At 47.8% G+C, this 17,295-nt stretch overlaps 1 protein-coding gene across 1 annotated transcript in view; it reads left to right on the plus strand.

The window, feature by feature from the left end:
* APCDD1L (APC down-regulated 1 like) overlaps positions 1–13,316 on the plus strand; it is a 60,956-nt gene extending 47,640 nt beyond the window's left edge. The window contains exons 2-4 of the mRNA XM_029611641.1: positions 896–1,070; positions 4,729–5,257; positions 10,389–13,316. Coding sequence (XP_029467501.1) covers positions 896–1,070; positions 4,729–5,257; positions 10,389–11,156 — 1,472 coding nt within the window. The 3' untranslated portion in view covers positions 11,157–13,316. The remainder of the gene's footprint in view (positions 1–895; positions 1,071–4,728; positions 5,258–10,388) is intronic.
* Positions 13,317–17,295: the final 3,979 nt, after the last annotated feature.

Here is a 17,295-nt window from a genome sequence, read left to right on the forward strand (position 1 = left end):
GATTCGGGGGGCTCGGTAGGGTCAGGAAAGACGTGACCCGGCGAATGGAGGAGGGAGAACTGAGGTTCTGAAGGTGTCCTGGGGCAGGGGAAACTTTCACGGTTACTTCTCCATGCTACAGAAACAGGTAGAACTTCTCAAACGTTCTGCTCTGCAGATTTGGTTGCCAAAAGCTCTGCTCACTGCTGTGGTTCTCCCTCCTGCAGATTTTAGTTTAGAATGGAGCTCGCCCCCTTGGCAAACAAGAAACCACTTTAATAATACACACAGCCTCTTCATCCGACCCCTTCCCAAGAGACAGCCTGCTTCCTTGCCTTCCTCGCGATGGCTTAGGCAGGGCTTTCCAGTATTTACTTTTATCAGTTGCTTAACTGCAGTCCAATAGAGGCAGCAGTCACTATTTATGATTCTCCCATGGTCCACACATGGAGACGGAAAGTTTAGGAAGATTGAGAAATAGGACCTGAAGCTCTACACAACAAATATAGGTGCAGTAGCAAATCATTGCAGGATGACCCCCCCCCCCCCCCTCCCCAAGTTAGGTACTTAACCATCACCATCAGCAGGGGCTGACCAAGCAGATAACTGAGTCCACATCTCACGGCTATGGGAAATGTCTCGTTGGTTGAGAGTCAACTTCCGTAGAGTAAATGGTTCTTTCACATAATTTCACCCTCCCCCAAAAACCACATGGAAGAAATGAGAACGCAATGAATGGCGAAGCGTAAAAGCGTATTGAACGTATCTGAAAACGTCCCTTCGGGGCAGAGATAGGGCACGCACACACACACACACACACACAAAGAACAACCCTGGAGAGATAACGTCCCCCCAAAACTGAATACAGGGAGGAAAGGTTCTGTTCATGTTCTGAAGCTGTCCTTCTGGATTTTAGCTTTTGCATCTGGAAGTAAGCCATGGGATGTTCCCGTACCCCAGCCTCGGGCCCACAGCACTGGAAAGCTGCACTGGGAGCCGCCGTGCCAGTACCAGCGGCGCCACCTACAGGACGGAGCCAGGATCACGGCCTTGTTACCACCCAGGCTGGAAGGCCACTGGGTATCCACAGGGTGAGAATTGAATCGCCTGAGACTTAACCTGTGTTTTTGCGTATTTTCAGGGACTTTACATTACCCTTTCTATTGTTCAGAAATCCTCCCTTTTACTTATTATTTTTCTCAGAAAATGTCCCTTTGCAGAATCCACTTTTAATTTGATTTTGCTTTTTCCCTTCCGTGATTTCGCAGTGAACACAGCAGGACAATATTGTTGTTCCAGGCTTCTGCAGAGGTTTCCGCTGCCTTCCAAGGTGCATTACTACAGGGCTGGATTTAAGAATTTGGAGCAGGCCCTGGGGGCCCCCAGCCGGTCAGGTTTGCAGGATATCCGATTTATATACACTGCCTCCAAGGCATGCAGATTTTATCTCATTGTATGGATATCCTAAAAACTCAACGGGCTGGGTGTCCCCCAGGACAGGTTTGGGAATCTCTGTGGTAGGGGGGATGGAGAAGAGTTAAGTGCCCCCTCCCCCATCCCTTTCTACCTAAGCAACCTAAATTTTATCTTTTTCTGTCAATACAAATAGGTGGAGGAAGGAGCTTAAAAAATAACAGGACTTAACTCAGCCACCCGCTCAGGGGTGACCAACTCTGACCCTGGAGGGCCACCAACAGGCCAGGTTTTCAGGATATCCTGTTCTTTTAAGAGTTTTAAGTCCCTGTTCTATGTAACTTGCATTCTACATGCATGTCTTGTTCAGTTATAATGTAAACCGAGCTGATATGCAATCCTGCATGAAGCCCGGTATATAAAAATGTTAAATAAATAAATAAATAAATAAATATCCACAATGGGGCGGATTTTCAGAGCCCTGCTCGCGTAAATCCGCCCAAAACCGGGCGGATTTACGCGAGCAGGGCCCTGTGCGCCGGTAAGCCTATTTTACATAGGCTTACCGGCGCGCGCAGAGCCCCGGGACTCGCGTAAGTCCCGGGGTTTTCGGAGGGGGCGTGTCGGGGGACGGTCCCGGTCGTCGCGGCGTTTTCGGGGAGTGTCGGCAGCGTTTTTGGGGCGGGTCCGGGGGCGTGGCTACGGCCCGGGGCGGTCCGGGGGCGTGGCCACGCCCTCCGTACCCGCCCCCAGGTCGCGGCCCGGCACGCAGGAGGCCCGCTGGCGCGCGGGGATTTACGCCTCCCTCTGGGAGGCGTAAATCCCCCAACAAAGGTAAGGGGGGGGTATAGACAGGGCTGGGCGGGTGGGTTAGGTAGAGGAAGGGAGGGGAAGGTGAGGGGAGGGTGTTAGAGGATTCCCTCCGAGGCCGCTCTGATTTCGGAGCGGCCTCGGAGGAAACGGGGGTAGGCTGCGCGGCTCGGCGCGCGCCGGCTATACAAAATCCATAGCCTTGCGCGCGCCGATCCAGGTTTTTTAGTAGATACGCGCGGCTCCGCGCGTATCTACTAAAATCCAGCGTACTTTTGTTTGCGCCTGAGCGCAAACAAAAGTAGGCCTATTCGCACTCCTTTTAAAATCCGCCCCAATGAGTATGCAGGAGATAAATTTCTGTGCACTGCCTCCAAAGTATGCAAATCTATCTCATGCATATGCATTGGGGAGATCCTGAAAACCTGGCCTGTGAGTGGTTCTGGAGGACCAGAATTGGCCACCCCATGTTAGAAAATAAAATTGCTTCTCAAACCTGTCCTGAGGACCCCACAACCAGTCGGGTTTTCAGGATAGCCACAATGAATATGCATGAGATAAATTTGCATAAAGAGGTCTCCATGATATGCAAATCTATATCATGCATATTCATTGTGGACATCCTGGAAACCCCACTGGCGCGGCACTTAAGGTCCGGAGTTTCCTACCTCTGGACAACAGGATTGGCCCATTCTGCTGAAGCAGGGCCTGCTAAGTTTGAGGCTGAATTTCTTCAGCTTAATTTGCATATCTCTGCGGCTTCGTTATCTCTATAAGCATGTGCCAGACAGTGCAGGGGGTATATGCAATTTTATGAAAGAGAAAAATGAAGAGCCACTGAGGAAACGCACAAGGCAAAACTCAAAAAGGAGGCGCAAATCATTTAAAAGTGGCGAGTCCTATGTACCTGTGCATGCTTCAGTGAAACCCTGTCCAATGTGTTTGTGCATGCTTCAGTGAAACTCTCTGTCCAATGTGCCCTGTGCATGCTTCAGTGAGTCTGTCCAATGTGCTGTGCATGCTTCAGTGAAACTCTATCCAATGTGCCTGTGCACACTTCAGTTAGTCTGTCCAATGTGTTTGTGCATGCTTCAATGAAACTCTCTGTCCAATGTGCCGTGCATGCTTCAATGAAACTCTCTGTTCAAAGACCCCGTACACGTTTCAGTGAAACTCTGTCCAATGTGCCTGTGCACACTTCAGTTAGTCTGTCCAATGTGCCTGTGCATGCTTCAGTGAAACTCTGTCCAATGTGCCTGTGCATGCTTCAGTGAAACTCTCTGTCCTATGTGCCTGTGCACGCTTCAGTGAAACTCTCTGTCCAATGTGCCTGTGCATGCTTCAGTTGGTCTGTCCAATGTGCCTGTGCATGCTTCAGTTGGTCTGTCCTATGTGCCTGTGCATGCTTCAGTGAAACTCTCTGTCCAATGTGCCTGTGCACAATTCAGTGAAACTCTCTGCATAGGCACATTGGACATGCTTCAGTGAAACTCTGTCCAATGTGCCTGTGCACACTTCAGTGAAACTCTCTGTCCAATGTGCCTGTGCATGCTTCAGTTGGTCTGTCCAATGTGCCTGTGCATGCTTCAGTTGGTCTGTCCTATGTGCCTGTGCACGCTTCAGTGAAACTCTCTGCATAGGCACATTGGACATGCTTCAGTGAAACTCTGTCCAATGTGCCTGTGCACACTTCAGTGAAACTCTCTGTCCAATGTGCCTGTGCATGCTTCAGTTGGTCTGTCCAATGTGCCTGTGCATGCTTCAGTTGGTCTGTCCTATGTGCCTGTGCACGCTTCAGTGAAACTCTCTGTCCTATGTGCCTGTGCATGCTTCAGTGAAACTCTCTGTCCAATGTGCCTGTGCACAATTCAGTGAAACTGTCCGTCCAAAATACTGCTTCAGTGAGTCTGTCAAACGTACCTGTGCACGCTTCAGTGACTCCATCCAATGTGCCTGTGCACGCTTCAGTGAAACTCTCTGCATAGGCACATTGGACATGCTTCAGTGAAACTCTGTCCAATGTGCCTGTGCACACTTCAGTTAGTCTGTCCAACGTGCCTGTGCACGCTTCAGTGAAACTCTCTGTCCATGTGCCTGAGCACAATTCAGTGAAACTGTCCGTCCAAAATACTGCTTCAGAGGGTCTGTCAAACGTACCTATGCACGCTTCAGTGACTCCATCCAATGTGCTTGTGCACGCTTCAGTGAAACTCTGTCAAATGTGCCTGTGCACGCTTCACTGAAACTCTCTGCATAGGCACATTGAACATGCTTCAGTGAAACTCTGTCCAATGTGCTTGTGCACTATAAGAGAAAATATAAGAATGAAGTATGAAACAAGAGTGTTGTACTGTATCCAACAGCTACACACCACCACCGCTGCAATCATTTATACCCCCCCTCCCCCAACACCGGAGTAGCAACATTCCAGCCCCCAACAGTGCCCATTATACCATTTCAATGAACAGTCGTTGGGTTATTGGCGCAATCTGAACAAATTCTTGCTTTTGCATTTCCCTGTCTCAGGTGCGAAGTGCGACCAGGGCCAGAGTTCCTCACCAGATCCTACATTTTCTACCCTCACCGCTTGTTCAAAGCCCATCAGTTCTACTACACGGATCCGTACTGCCGCGAGCCCTCCTACTCCCTGGTGATCAAAGGGAAGCTCCACCTGCGCCAGGCCTCCTGGATCACAAGGGGCGCCACGGAAGCAGAGCACCACTTGCAGAAGGTGGGCGTCGTCTTCCACAGTGAGCGAGCCATGAAGGAAATCGCGGCCCAGATGAACCGGAGCTGCCCTGAATTCACGCTGCCAACCAGGCCCTGGACCCCGGGTACGGTGCACGAGGTGTTCAGCGCCAAGGCCGAGCGGGACTGCACGGCCGCCCTGAGTTTCACCATGCATGAACTCAGCCTGGTGCGGCTGGAGAAGCAGTACCTGCAGCAGGAAGGCAGAGTGCTGGAGGAACTCTTTCTGGGCGACATCCACACAGAGAGGCCGGAGCGAATGCGTTACCGACCCACAGGATACCAGCGCCCCCTGCAGAGCGCCACGGTGAGTGCTGGCTGGGGCACCGTGTAGCAGATTGTACAGAACACTTCATCTGCAAAGGGAAACGGTAACCGTCCTTTTGCGTAATTTAATCAGGGGAGGACATTGATGCTAGTGGATCTGTTTTAGCAGCGGAGTCTGACACCAGTGGTGGTTCCAGGAAGTGAAACTGCGGGCATACAGCCAGGAGAGAGGGTATTTCAGGGTACAGACAGGAAAACACAATTGTGTATTAGTAAACAAGGGCGTGCCCATAGGAAAAAATACTTAGGGAAAAGAGAGGGGAGCCTTGCATGCAGCTGTTCCAGGATCTGCTCAGGAAATGCAAGACAAGTAAAATATTAATGATTAAATAGCTGCCAAGTTACCCAGTCCCAGGAGGGAGATTTTAAGCCAGTCCTAGATTTCTGACAAAACTACCACGGTGCATTCTGCAGCACTGAATTCTGGGTAGACTCAGAGACTACAAATCCCACCAGGCATTGGGGTGTAAGTTTGAAAACCAGGGCCGAGCAAAAAGGTTTTCCTCCTCAGACTGAAAAGTTTGGCAGCTCTGTTAATGTTAAATCTCCCCCGCCTATGACAAGGAGAAAGCTGGTGTATTTGGAACCACTTTGTTACACATGCGGTAAAATATGGGGAAATAAAAACAAAAATCAGGTGAGTTTTCAAAGGGGTTATGCACATAAATGTAACATACTAGCGTAGCAATTTTCAAAAGCCATTTACCTGCATTAAGGGCACTTAACACATGTAAACCCTATGGACAATTCAATGGCATATATTGTAGCAAGTTTCAAAAGCCCACTTACAAGGGAAAAGTGCATTTACACTCGTAAAACTAGGGATGCACATTCGTTTTGTGACGAAATAGGAAATAGAGACTATATTTCCTATTTCGTCGTGGTTTGGGGGGGGGCGACGAAACAATAAGAAAACCCACAAAATTTCGTGTGGTTTTCTTATCGTTTTCTGGTGGGGGGGGGAGAAAGGACACATTTAAAAAAAAACCCACCCCAACCCTTCAAATTTAATTAATTGAAACCCCCCACCCTCCTGACCCCCCAAGACTTGCCCCATCCCCCCTCCAAGACTTACCGAAAGTCCCTGATGGTCCAGCGGGGGTCCTGGGAGCGATCTCCCCCTCTCGGGCCGTCGGCTGCCACTAATCAAAATGGCACCGATGGCCCTTTGCCCTTACCATGTGACAGGGGCTATTGGTGCCATTGGTCGGTCCCTGTCACATGATAGGAGCAATGGATGGCCCGCGCTCAAAGTGTTTAACTGATAGATGGAGCAGATGTCGACCCCATTTTGTTTATCAGGTGAATTGTAGGAGCACACAGCCCCTTAAAGGACCTGCTTAAAATTGCCTTGTTCATTCACGTCGTTAAAAGTTGTAAACTTCCATTGTTCTGTACTTATTAATTAGATGCTCACAGGACATACAGCCTCAGAGCTCTACTCTTTTTCATTTACTTTCTTGCCTTCCAGCATCTTGGGCAAGTTTCCTGAAATCTGTGCCCACATTGGGAGTCCGCTCCTAAATGCATCTGAAAGGAGACGTGGGGATGCCAAAATGGCTGGGAATGTTACTGGATGGCTCCAAGTCAGGGAAGACAGGCTCAGCCACGCCTGGTTTTACTGCTCCCCCTCCCCTCCTTCCTTAGAGAAAATGGATCTAGAAATCCAGCGCTGCCTTGGGGAAAAACCCGGACTGGATCAGCCTGCACTGCATGAGATGTAACCTTCTGGCCAGGTCATTTTGGGGCTGGATAAGGTTACACAAGTAACTCCCATCAATTTAGGGCACCTGAGCCAGTCCTAGGATTACTCCAGTTCGTTTCTGGAACTCTTAACCCTGCTTCTTTTAGACTCAGAATCTGGAAATACAAGTCCAAGCACATAGGGGGAAAAAAAAATCCAAACTGCAGCGACAGAATGCTGGGTCCCATAGTAGACGTAACCAAGGAAAAGGATCTCGGTCATGGTGGAGAGTATTAATCCTCCGCTCAGTGCATGGCAGCAATCAATAGAGCAAACAGAGCATTAGGAATGATCAGGCAAGAAGTGCAAACTAGCTTATTGCCTCTGTATCAATCAGACGCATCTCGAGTGTTGTGTGCAGGCTAAAGAGGTTAGGGCTCTTCAACTTAAGATAGGATAAGAAGGTTGAAAAGCAGCGAGTGGGGTGGAACCCTTTCAAATTGTACTAAGACCGGGGGACTCTCCATGAAAAACCTCAGAGAACTCCACACACATCAGTCAGTGGCAGTTGTTGTCTGAGGCTGTGGTCGAGATATCTAGCGCAGCTGGGTTTAAAAAGGGATTTGGACAGATTCCTGGAGGAAAAGTCCATACACGGTTATTAGGCAGGTAGGTTTGGGAAAGCCACCGCCTCTCCCTGGGAATGAGCCACAAGAAAGAGATGTACACTTTGGGGTTCTGCCAGGTACTTGTGAGCCAGCCTGGCCACTGTCCGAGAAAGGCTACTGAGCTCAGCAGATGACTTATCTCATGTTCTTGTGTGAGCAATGGCGTAAGCACATTATATTACGTCTGCACACTGCCTTCCTTGACCGAAGTTCAACCCAACGTGGCTTACAACAACATAGTAAAAATATCATGATAAAATAAAACGGCAATAAAATACATAAATATATATATATATATATATTATACACACACACACACATTTGGAATTCAGTTGGTGACCCTGGGAACAAAATCCAGGCCCTAAACTAGAGTTAACTGATAAACACAAGCATTTTAAAGTGCTAATTTAAACCCAGCTATAAACAGCACAATTTTCTGTTTAAATGCATTGCTGTAATTAATCTCCTCGTGGGACTCTGAGAATCCTGTCATTGCTTAGGGATAAGCAGGGGATGGATCCACCCCCTCCCCCAGTGACTGCATAAAACTTGTAAGATTTTGGCTTCATGCACAAAGAATTCAATGCACACCTTAATCACTGGCCAAATGTCAGAGGTCCCTAGGTGGCCAGTACCCCAGAAAGGGCCACCTGCAGATGTCCTACTGTCCAGAACATCCCATTACGTTCCGAGCACGTGGCGCCGTGTTTGCCCTAAATTTAGGTGCAATGTGTTACTTAAAAAGGATTGTGTTCTAAAGCTATTCTGCAGGGGTGAGGAAGACAGCTCTGGTTTTCCCAAATCACCACCCTGTATCATAAGCGATAAATCTGGCCCCTTAGTATCACCCTAAACAATGACCCCCACCAGGGTTGTTTTAACACTGGTATCAAGGGAACGGGTGTGAACAGCACACAGTAATATTACAACTAAAGTATCCCAGGAGCTGGCATGCAGAAGCAGGGTATGGAATTTGTTGCTGGAGGATGTGGTGAAGGCATCGAGCATAGCTGGATTTAAAAGGAGTTTGGACAAGTTCCTGGAGGAAAAATCCATAAATGATTATTAGCCAAGAAGAGTTGGGAAAGCCAGCGCTTATCCCTGGGAGAGAATAGATCTCCTCCTTGGGACGTGATTGGCCACAGGATGCTGGACTTGATGGACCAACACAGTGCATCTTATGTTCTCATGTTCCTAAGGCTCCTGGCACCAGAGTAAGAACCCAAGAAGGGCCATGCTGCATCAGCCCAATGGTCCATCAAGCCCAGCATCCTTTCTCCACCCGTGGCTCGTCCAGGACCTGGCCCTGGTTCCAGGTGAGCTGGAAGGAAAAGGAAGCTCTATTAGGGCCAAAGGAAAAGAAACGTGGCATCCCAACAGTGGTCCAGCGAGGCCAGCCCCCCCCGTCTCTAACATCCGGCAGATCCCCTTCCCCATCCATTCCCAGACCTGGGAGGTGGCAATCTCCACGCCCGCCTGGCTCGTTAATTAATCGCATCATGGCACAGTGCGGTGCTGAAGTAGTCCCTGCGTGATTTCACCTCTAGCCCCCCTCACAATAAAAACTGGGGTCTACAGATCAACTGTGACCTTTTTATTTTTTAAATGACATTTAGAGGAATTCCAGTGTCTTCTGCTACAGAGGTCCGTGGCCCAGTAATGACCATAAGAGAAGCATGTGACACTTTACACAAGAAAATGCATGGGGACTCTAAAACACAATACAGCGGGGTAAAAAGGGAAAGTGTCTCCTATCGAACGTTGTTACCTGCGGTAATTAACAGCGAGATGTTTGACTTAAATGTTAAATATTTTCCTGTAAAGTTTATAAACATTCAGTGCTCAATGCTGAGCCCTTAGTAAAAATTCAGTCAGTGCTCGCCGTGGCAGAGCTGTCTCAGAGAGCCCCCTATTAGTAGCAGAAGGCACACGGCCCTTGCTAACATCATTTATTCCTGTCGATAATGGTGCATGGCATTCCTGTCGATAACATCGACAGGAATGCCATGCACCATTTTCTGGTGCCATAATTAAGATCTAAACCGGATTTTCATTTTTACTGACTTTTTGAAGGGGAGGGAGGTCACTCCGAGTCTCTCTTTCTCTACAAGCAGAGAATGGATTAGAGAGGGTAGAGCCCCATGCAATCTGCCCAGCCACACCTAGGGTCCGGATCAGATCCCCTGTGCGTCCGACAGCGCCCTCGCTTCCAGCACAGGAAGGCTGTTCCATGAATCCACACTTCCTGACATTTACTCTGGAGTCTATCCCCCTTCACCCTTACTCCCGAGTCTCCTTTCTGTTAAAAGAGCTATTTAAATATCTCTATCAGATCTCCCCTTTCCTACAGGCTATGCAGGTTTAGATCTTTAAGTCTGATTAAGACCAAGGGCAGCAATCAAAAGATCCCAACAGCTCCTCATCCCGGAAGTATACATTCTGAGGGCTTCGACAGAATTTTCCCAGGTTGTCATAGGGTTTCTTAAAAAAAAAAAAAAGGGATAATAAACCACCGCTTTAAGTATTTAGGTCAGCGTCAGTTTGCATTAAAACATTTGAATAGAAAACTAACAAAGTAGCCTGGGCAAAGGTAACTACTTTCATTAGGCTTACAAACGTTTTAGGATGCAAACTTTTGAGGGCTATTAAAGTTACTTCCTCAGGCAGGGTAGATCTCACTAGCCCTAGCAGGATAACACAGAACTCCCTTGTTCTACTCTGTTGTATTAATGAATGGATCTTGTCTTCATTCCTGACAGCACCATGTACATCCCTGTCCGGCCTGTGGCCTTATCTACCAGGCAGATGAACACCATCCACCTATACTACCCTTGGTACCAGAGCTGCCCATGCACCTGAGCGGCAAGTGGGTGAGCAGCCGCTGCGAAGTACGCCCAGCGGTGCTGTTCCTCACGCGATACTTCACCTTTTACGGAAACAATCGCACGTGGGAAGGATATTACTACCACTACTCCGATGCCCTCTGCAAACAGCCAACCTTTACCATCTACGCGTCCGGCCACTACAGCAAGGGCGTCCCGTCCTCCAAAGTGAAAGGCGGCACCGAACTGGAATTCAAAGTGATGCAAGCGAAGGTCACCCCGATGGACAGGGCAACGGCGGCGATGCTGAACTCTTCAGAGCCGGGCACCTGCGGGGAGCGCGGCTCCTGGGCCGTCGGGGCGGAGCGGGACATCACGCCGACGAGGGGCTGCACGGCTCTGGGCATCCGGCTGCCGCACGCCGAGTACGAGCTTTTTAAGATGGAGCAGGACGCGAGGGATCGGGCCCTGCTGTTTATCGGTGAAAGGCCCACAGATGGCTCCAGCCCCGACACGCCCGCCAAGCGTCCCACTTCCTACCAGGCCCCCCTCGTTCAGTGCGCCGGGGCCCCGGGGGTCTTCTCCAGACGCACTAACCAAAACCACCTGGCAGGGAGTGATAACAGCGGAAGCACAGCCTCAAAGTCATCTCCCCTGGCCTTGCTGCTGTTGGTTGCAGGGTTGCATTTTTTAAGGCAGAACTGAGCGGAGCAGACTGTTTGTTCAGGTGCAGCGCAGAATTCAGCCTCCCCCCCCCCCCCCCCCCCCCCCCCCCCCCCCCAGAACACGTCCCAGACCCAAAGGAAAAGCAGCCCGTGCTGACTTTGTCTTCCTGGTAAATCGATGAGATTTTTGTACCTACTTTTGGTTAAAGAAACAATGCACGAAGCAAGGGCATCCCGGGCAAGGGAGCTCCTTTCTGCAAGCGCGTCTCAAGAGTATACTGTGTACCTGTATTTCTAACATGCTTAGAAAATATATTTTCCAGGTAACCGTTTTTAATGGAGGAAATGTCTGTGGCAACTTCTGAATCTAATGCATTTTTTATACTAGCGCTGCAATAAGAAATTCAGCTTCTCCGGCTGAAACCTGGTGCCAGCTGATGTGAGCCTGGCTGTGAACCTACAGTTCAGTTCAAATTCATGCTGACCCCCCCCTCCAAATGGTTTCCAGGAAATTCCCAATGAATATTCTTGAGATATTTACATAAAGTCTATCTAAGTAATAGTTTAATTTGAATCATTTCATTATCCTCAAAGCCATTCCCATGGTCCAGATCTGGGACCTGCTGGACTAATGCAGTTTTAGGTTTCTTTGGGTCAAGCAGAACATGTTACTGTATACCAAGCATTACAGCTAAAATAATATTTTTCTTTAGGTGTGTAGCACTGTACATCTACTACAAGTCACGGTTACTTCAAAGGCTAGCATTATCTTTCTCTTATATTTAATGTGGTGCATGGGGGAGGGGAGAATGCCAGGGGGGGAAAGGTCTGGCTTATACAAATTCAGCTAGTAACCTTGTTCTACTTCTGCACAAGACGCTAGCACAAATAAGAAAGCTGAAACGAGAGGTTTGATCACAAGGCTTGCAAAGCTACCTTTAGCTTGGTAGCAGAATCCTTTGGCGAAACAGGGGGTGAGGAGGTAAAGGTGCTGACCCTCAGCCTAGCGTGCCGGAGAGTGTGACCTGGACGGGTTCACCCCCATTTGATGTGGATGCAAGAATCGCCTGCCGTAGAATGGCACCGGACAGATTTCTGACTGAACCAGTTTTGGAGGGCGTGGAAACCTGTCCCGCGGCCTCTGCGGCCTGATAAGACGAGTGGTTTTTGTTGTTGTTTTTTTTTTTTTTCCTTCAGAGAAATAAAATGGGAGTCAAGTTTATTTTTTTTTAGATCAAACTCTTATAAGCTGCAGAAAATCCATCCGCTGAAAGACGTTGAAGGGAAAAACTGTGGCTGTTATTTTATAAGGCGGCCTAAAGTTTTCGTGAATGCCTCACAAACAAGCAGCTCCCAAAATCCAGGCCCTTTCTATTCAGTGTCTCCCCCTCGAGTCGGGAAGTGACACTAAAAGCGCAAACGAGTAACCGCGCGCAAGCACGACAGACTCTGCGCGTTGCCTGTTTATCCCCGAGTCCAGCCTGCAGAAGCGCTGCTGGGTAAGTGGGATACCCCCCAAGGTCACGCTAGGAAGCCAGGGTGGGGGTAGGACCGGGATGCAAGTCAGCAAAGGTAGCCCAGCACCATTCAGCCCAACTCCAGGTGCAAACACACCCAATCTGTTTTCACCACTGTGTATGTACATCCTTCCTACCTTAACTGTGGCAGGGCAGGCCACACCCAGTGCAAGTCAGGGACAGCTAGGAGGCAGCATGCACCTGCATAATAATCTTGGCATTAACCCCAGCTACACTGCATTAGTAAATGTAACTGTAACTCCATTTTATGGTTATCTGAGGTCATATCCTATGTTCGATCCTTCTCGGAAAGCACTGCCTATGCCACCACCTTACTGTAAGAACGAGACAGCAACATCAAAAGCACTTGAATGTAGCATCTGATTACAACTACACAGCGAGAACAGACTTGGCACAGCTACTTTGGATTAAATCATTTCTAAGATGAGCAAAGCTCCTGTAATGTACAGAGAGAGAGCTGGAGTAAACTACCTTTCATAACCATGGTAGCTCTAATGAAATAAAGGGGGCTCTGCCTCAGCATTTTTTTTTTCTTGCTATGGAAATGTGGTTTGTTTTTTTTGTTTTTTTTTAATCTGGCAGTTTCCTCCCAAGACTTTGGTTTTCCAGTGCAGTCAGAACCAGAGCTGAGATCTGGCCCTTTGAGCCTTCATTCACACCAGTCCAGTGATTTTTTTTTTTTTCCTCTTTTGGATAATCTCAATTTACTCTACTTCAGCCAGGGCAGTCGCAGTCCTGGGCTGCTGAGCATGCAATTATAGTGTAGCTACTTGCTATGAAGTTAGCAAGTAGCACATTTAAAACTAATCAGAGAAAACGTGTTTTTTTTTTTCACTCAATGCACAATTGAGCTCCAGAATTTGTTACCAGAGGATGTGGTTAGTGCAGTTAGTGTAGCTGGGTTTAAAAAAAGGTTTAGATAGGTTCTTGGAGAAGTCAATTAACTGCTATTAATCAAGTTGACTTAAGGAATGGCCTCTGCATCAGTAGCATGGGATCTTCTTAGTGTTTGGGTTCTTGTATCCTGGTTGGAAATAGGATGCTGTGCTTGATGGACCCTTGATCTGACCCAATATAGAAGAGTTTCTTATGTTCCTGTGGCCACTGCAGGATGATAAGGCACTCCCCAGCCTCTCCAGCACCAGTATCCCAGTATGTGGACTGGAGCCAGGAAGCAAACCCAGGTCCCCGCCCATGGGTGCACTCAGCCCTGACTCGGGAACACAATTTTCACAGGTAGAAAACGTCACCAGCTCCCTCTCACATCCGAGCTACTCCTCGCAGCAGAGAACGAAATCCCAGTTCCTAAAGCCCGCTCTAGGCACCCGGCTCTGCCCTTTTATCTTCTTGCGTCAAGAAGCAGTTTCGTGCACCAGCCGCCTCCGGCTATGGTAACTGCTGGCGTGACTTTTGCCATCAGCCTGGTGTGAAACTAAAGCACAAACAAAATCCTCATTCTGTTTTCTCCATTTAGGAAGGGATCAGCCCAAATCCATCCTCATCACATCTGGCAGGAGATAGCAAACCCAGCTGTAGCTTTTACTGGATTTGAATAACACGAAAGTGGCCACTTTTTTGGGGGGTGGGGTAGAGGCCTTCTAGTTACCCAACAGGCCAGATGCCTCAGTGCTCTATAGGTAAATCAAATACGTGAGAGCCTTTTAGCCCTCAATCTCATGTTATACCATACGTGTTTTTAGCAGAGCCCCCCTGGCACCTGCCTGGTACCAGGGTCTGCTTCAGCACCACATTTGCTTTTTGTATTTTTGGGTAGCAGGCAGCAGAAAAATGAAGATGATTATGAAAGAGGAGGATTTTTCTGCATTTACCCTAGCACGAGACTACTCAGACTGAAAGCACGTGTAGAAATAAGGCATCAAACCAGCTAAAGGTGAGAACTTAGGTAGTTTGACACTCCCCCCCCGCCCCCTTCATCCAAAGAAAGATGGGATATATTTGGAAATTAAAAAGTGTAAACCTGAAGTTACAATCTTTAGCATGGCAGGGGGTGGCAAATGTAAACTGTACATCAAAAAAATGTGAACCTCCGATACTGCATCTAGGAAAATCCTTCCAACATCGTGTACAAGCTTCTCTCTACATCATTTTAATATCAGCAACCCAACATACTCACATCCTTTTGCAATTTCTATTTTCGAGTGCTCCCATCACTATAAATGGTAAAATTACACAAGAAATATTTACAAACATTCACAGCCTTCAAAAGACATTTTAGGTGCAACATGCTATTCAGCTTCCCCACAAAAGACTTTACTTCCTCCAACAGCTTTATAAACAGCAGCTTCATACAATGGGCTTGATATGCACCAAGGCTCTTCTCCAATAAACCAGACCACAGCTAGTGGAAACAGTCTTTAAGAAAACTAATAGCCTCTTTTTGCTTCCAGTATCATCATATTTCTACATTTTCTCTCCTGCCCTTTTAAACATTCATCCTTTCATTTAATCCCATTTTTTTTTTTTTTTTATTTTGAGCTGGCAGGTTCCTAGATTTTATATCCCCTTCTCAGCTCACACAGCCCAAGTCATTGAAGCAACAATCCTAGGCTGAGGCCCACTTCGCAGTTCTCCTTCTGAAACGCTGCTAGGTACTGAAGCCACAGAAACCAACAGGCCGATACAGTAAAAACCCGGGAGAGCGGCCGAATACCTGCTCTCCTGTGCACGCAATTCAGTATTTTAATTAGGACCGGCGGTAAAAAGAGGCGCTAGGGACACTAGCGCGTCCCTAGCGCCTCTTTGACAGGAGCGGCGACTGTCAGCGGGTTTGACAGTAGACACTCAATTTTGTGGGTTCTCGAGCCTGCTGACAGCCACGGGTTCGGAAACCGGACGCAAAATTGAGCGTCCGGTTTTCAACCCGCGGGCCTATTTCACATTTTTTTTACTTTTTTTTTTTTTTTAAACTTTCGGGACCTCCGATTTAATATCGCCATTAAGTCAGAGGGTGCACAGAAAAGCAGTTTTTACTGCTTTTCTGTGCACGTTCCCAGTGCCCGGAGAAATTAGCGCCTACCTTTGGGTAGGCGCTAATTTCTGAAAGTAAAATGTGTGGCTTGGCTGCACATTTTACTTTCTGTATCGTGTGGGAATACCTAATAGGGCCATCAACATGCATTTGCATGTTGATGGCCCTATTAGGTTCGGGGGGGGGGGGGGGGGGGGGTTGGACGCACGTTTTGGACACGCTATTACCCCTTACCGAGTAAGGGGTAAAGCTAGCGCGTCCAAAACGCGTGTCCAATCGCGGGGTACTGTATTGGCCCGCTAATTTGAAGTTGCCAAAAAAAAAAAAAAAGAGGCTATCAAAATCATTAGGCCTCTTTTCCCCTTTTAATTTTTGAACAGTCTTGGCTACAAAATGATATAGGGTAGAATAGTGCAGCCCTTGCTGTTATGGGATTGAAAAAGCATCCTTTGCTAGGCTGCTCCTTGTTGGTCTGTTTGAACAGTAGACATGAACACGATAGCCTTATTTCAAAAAGAAATCTGTGGCATTCCCTAAAGTTGCCACAGTTCCTCTGCTACACATTGTCCACTGACCAGTCATAGAGCTAGTGACAAAGTGTCAGCTGTTTCTGGTTTCCAGGAAGGCAGCCAGCTCTGTAGGTACAAGAAACTGGTCATTTCCATGCCTTCTAGGTCTTGCCAGAGAGCCTGGTCCTCCTTGTCCGTTGATGCAGTACATCACTACTTGGTTGTCTTGTCTGAATTAATACCCCCCCCCCCCCCCCCCCTTTGCCTTTCAACCAGAGGAGCACTCAGGACACACTCCACTATTGGTTTATGCAGAGCAGTGTTTTCAGTGGAGAACAAGGTTGTTTAGACGGACTCCCCCTCTGTGATCATTCATACATTGAAATCTAGGTTGGTGACAAATTTGAACTATTCACACGTTATAATCAGAGATCGGATGAGTATGGAAGATATGATGTGCTAAAGTGCTTTATTATATGACTTTAAATACCATTGTCCATTTCGCATAGGGAGATGTGCAAATGATTTAACATTAAACAACTGCTACCAAAGGCCTTAGCAAATTTAATGAAGTGGATTGAAATATTATTTGGAAAGCATTAGGATTGCATTGGTTAGATCCTGTACAAAGTGAGAAATCCTGATCAGCGTGGGGTTCAGGCAAGCTCACTTGAAATCCAGTACATACATCAGTTACACTTAGCTCTGGGAAATTTATGATGAATGCCATGGACTGAAGGATGGATATGAGCCATTTGTCCAAGCAGGGGAAACCAAACACTTTCCTTAAATTAACAGCAACTACAGTGAGGCATTATGTCAACACCCTGTGTCGCTGAGGCATCAAAAAGAACACAATACCAGTAATATTTGTTGGACATCATGTAACCTGCTCCCTATGGACTGAAACATGCATGTATTTTATTTATTCATTTAAGGGTCAAGTATAAAAGCAGGGCATGCACGCGTCAATTTTATTGTTATAAAACCCAATGGCCGTGCACGCGGGGGGAGGGGGGGGGAGATTTTCACAAAATACATGCAACACAATCAGGCCTCCCCCAGTTCATTCCAATTAAAGGAGCAAACTGGGAGGGAACTTCCCTACTCAACCTTCCTCCCTCTTCCCTCCTCCTCCTCCTC

The sequence above is a fragment of the Rhinatrema bivittatum genome, chromosome 8 (genome assembly GCF_901001135.1).
Source record: "Rhinatrema bivittatum chromosome 8, aRhiBiv1.1, whole genome shotgun sequence".
In the NCBI taxonomy this organism is placed as follows: Eukaryota; Metazoa; Chordata; class Amphibia; order Gymnophiona; family Rhinatrematidae; genus Rhinatrema; species Rhinatrema bivittatum.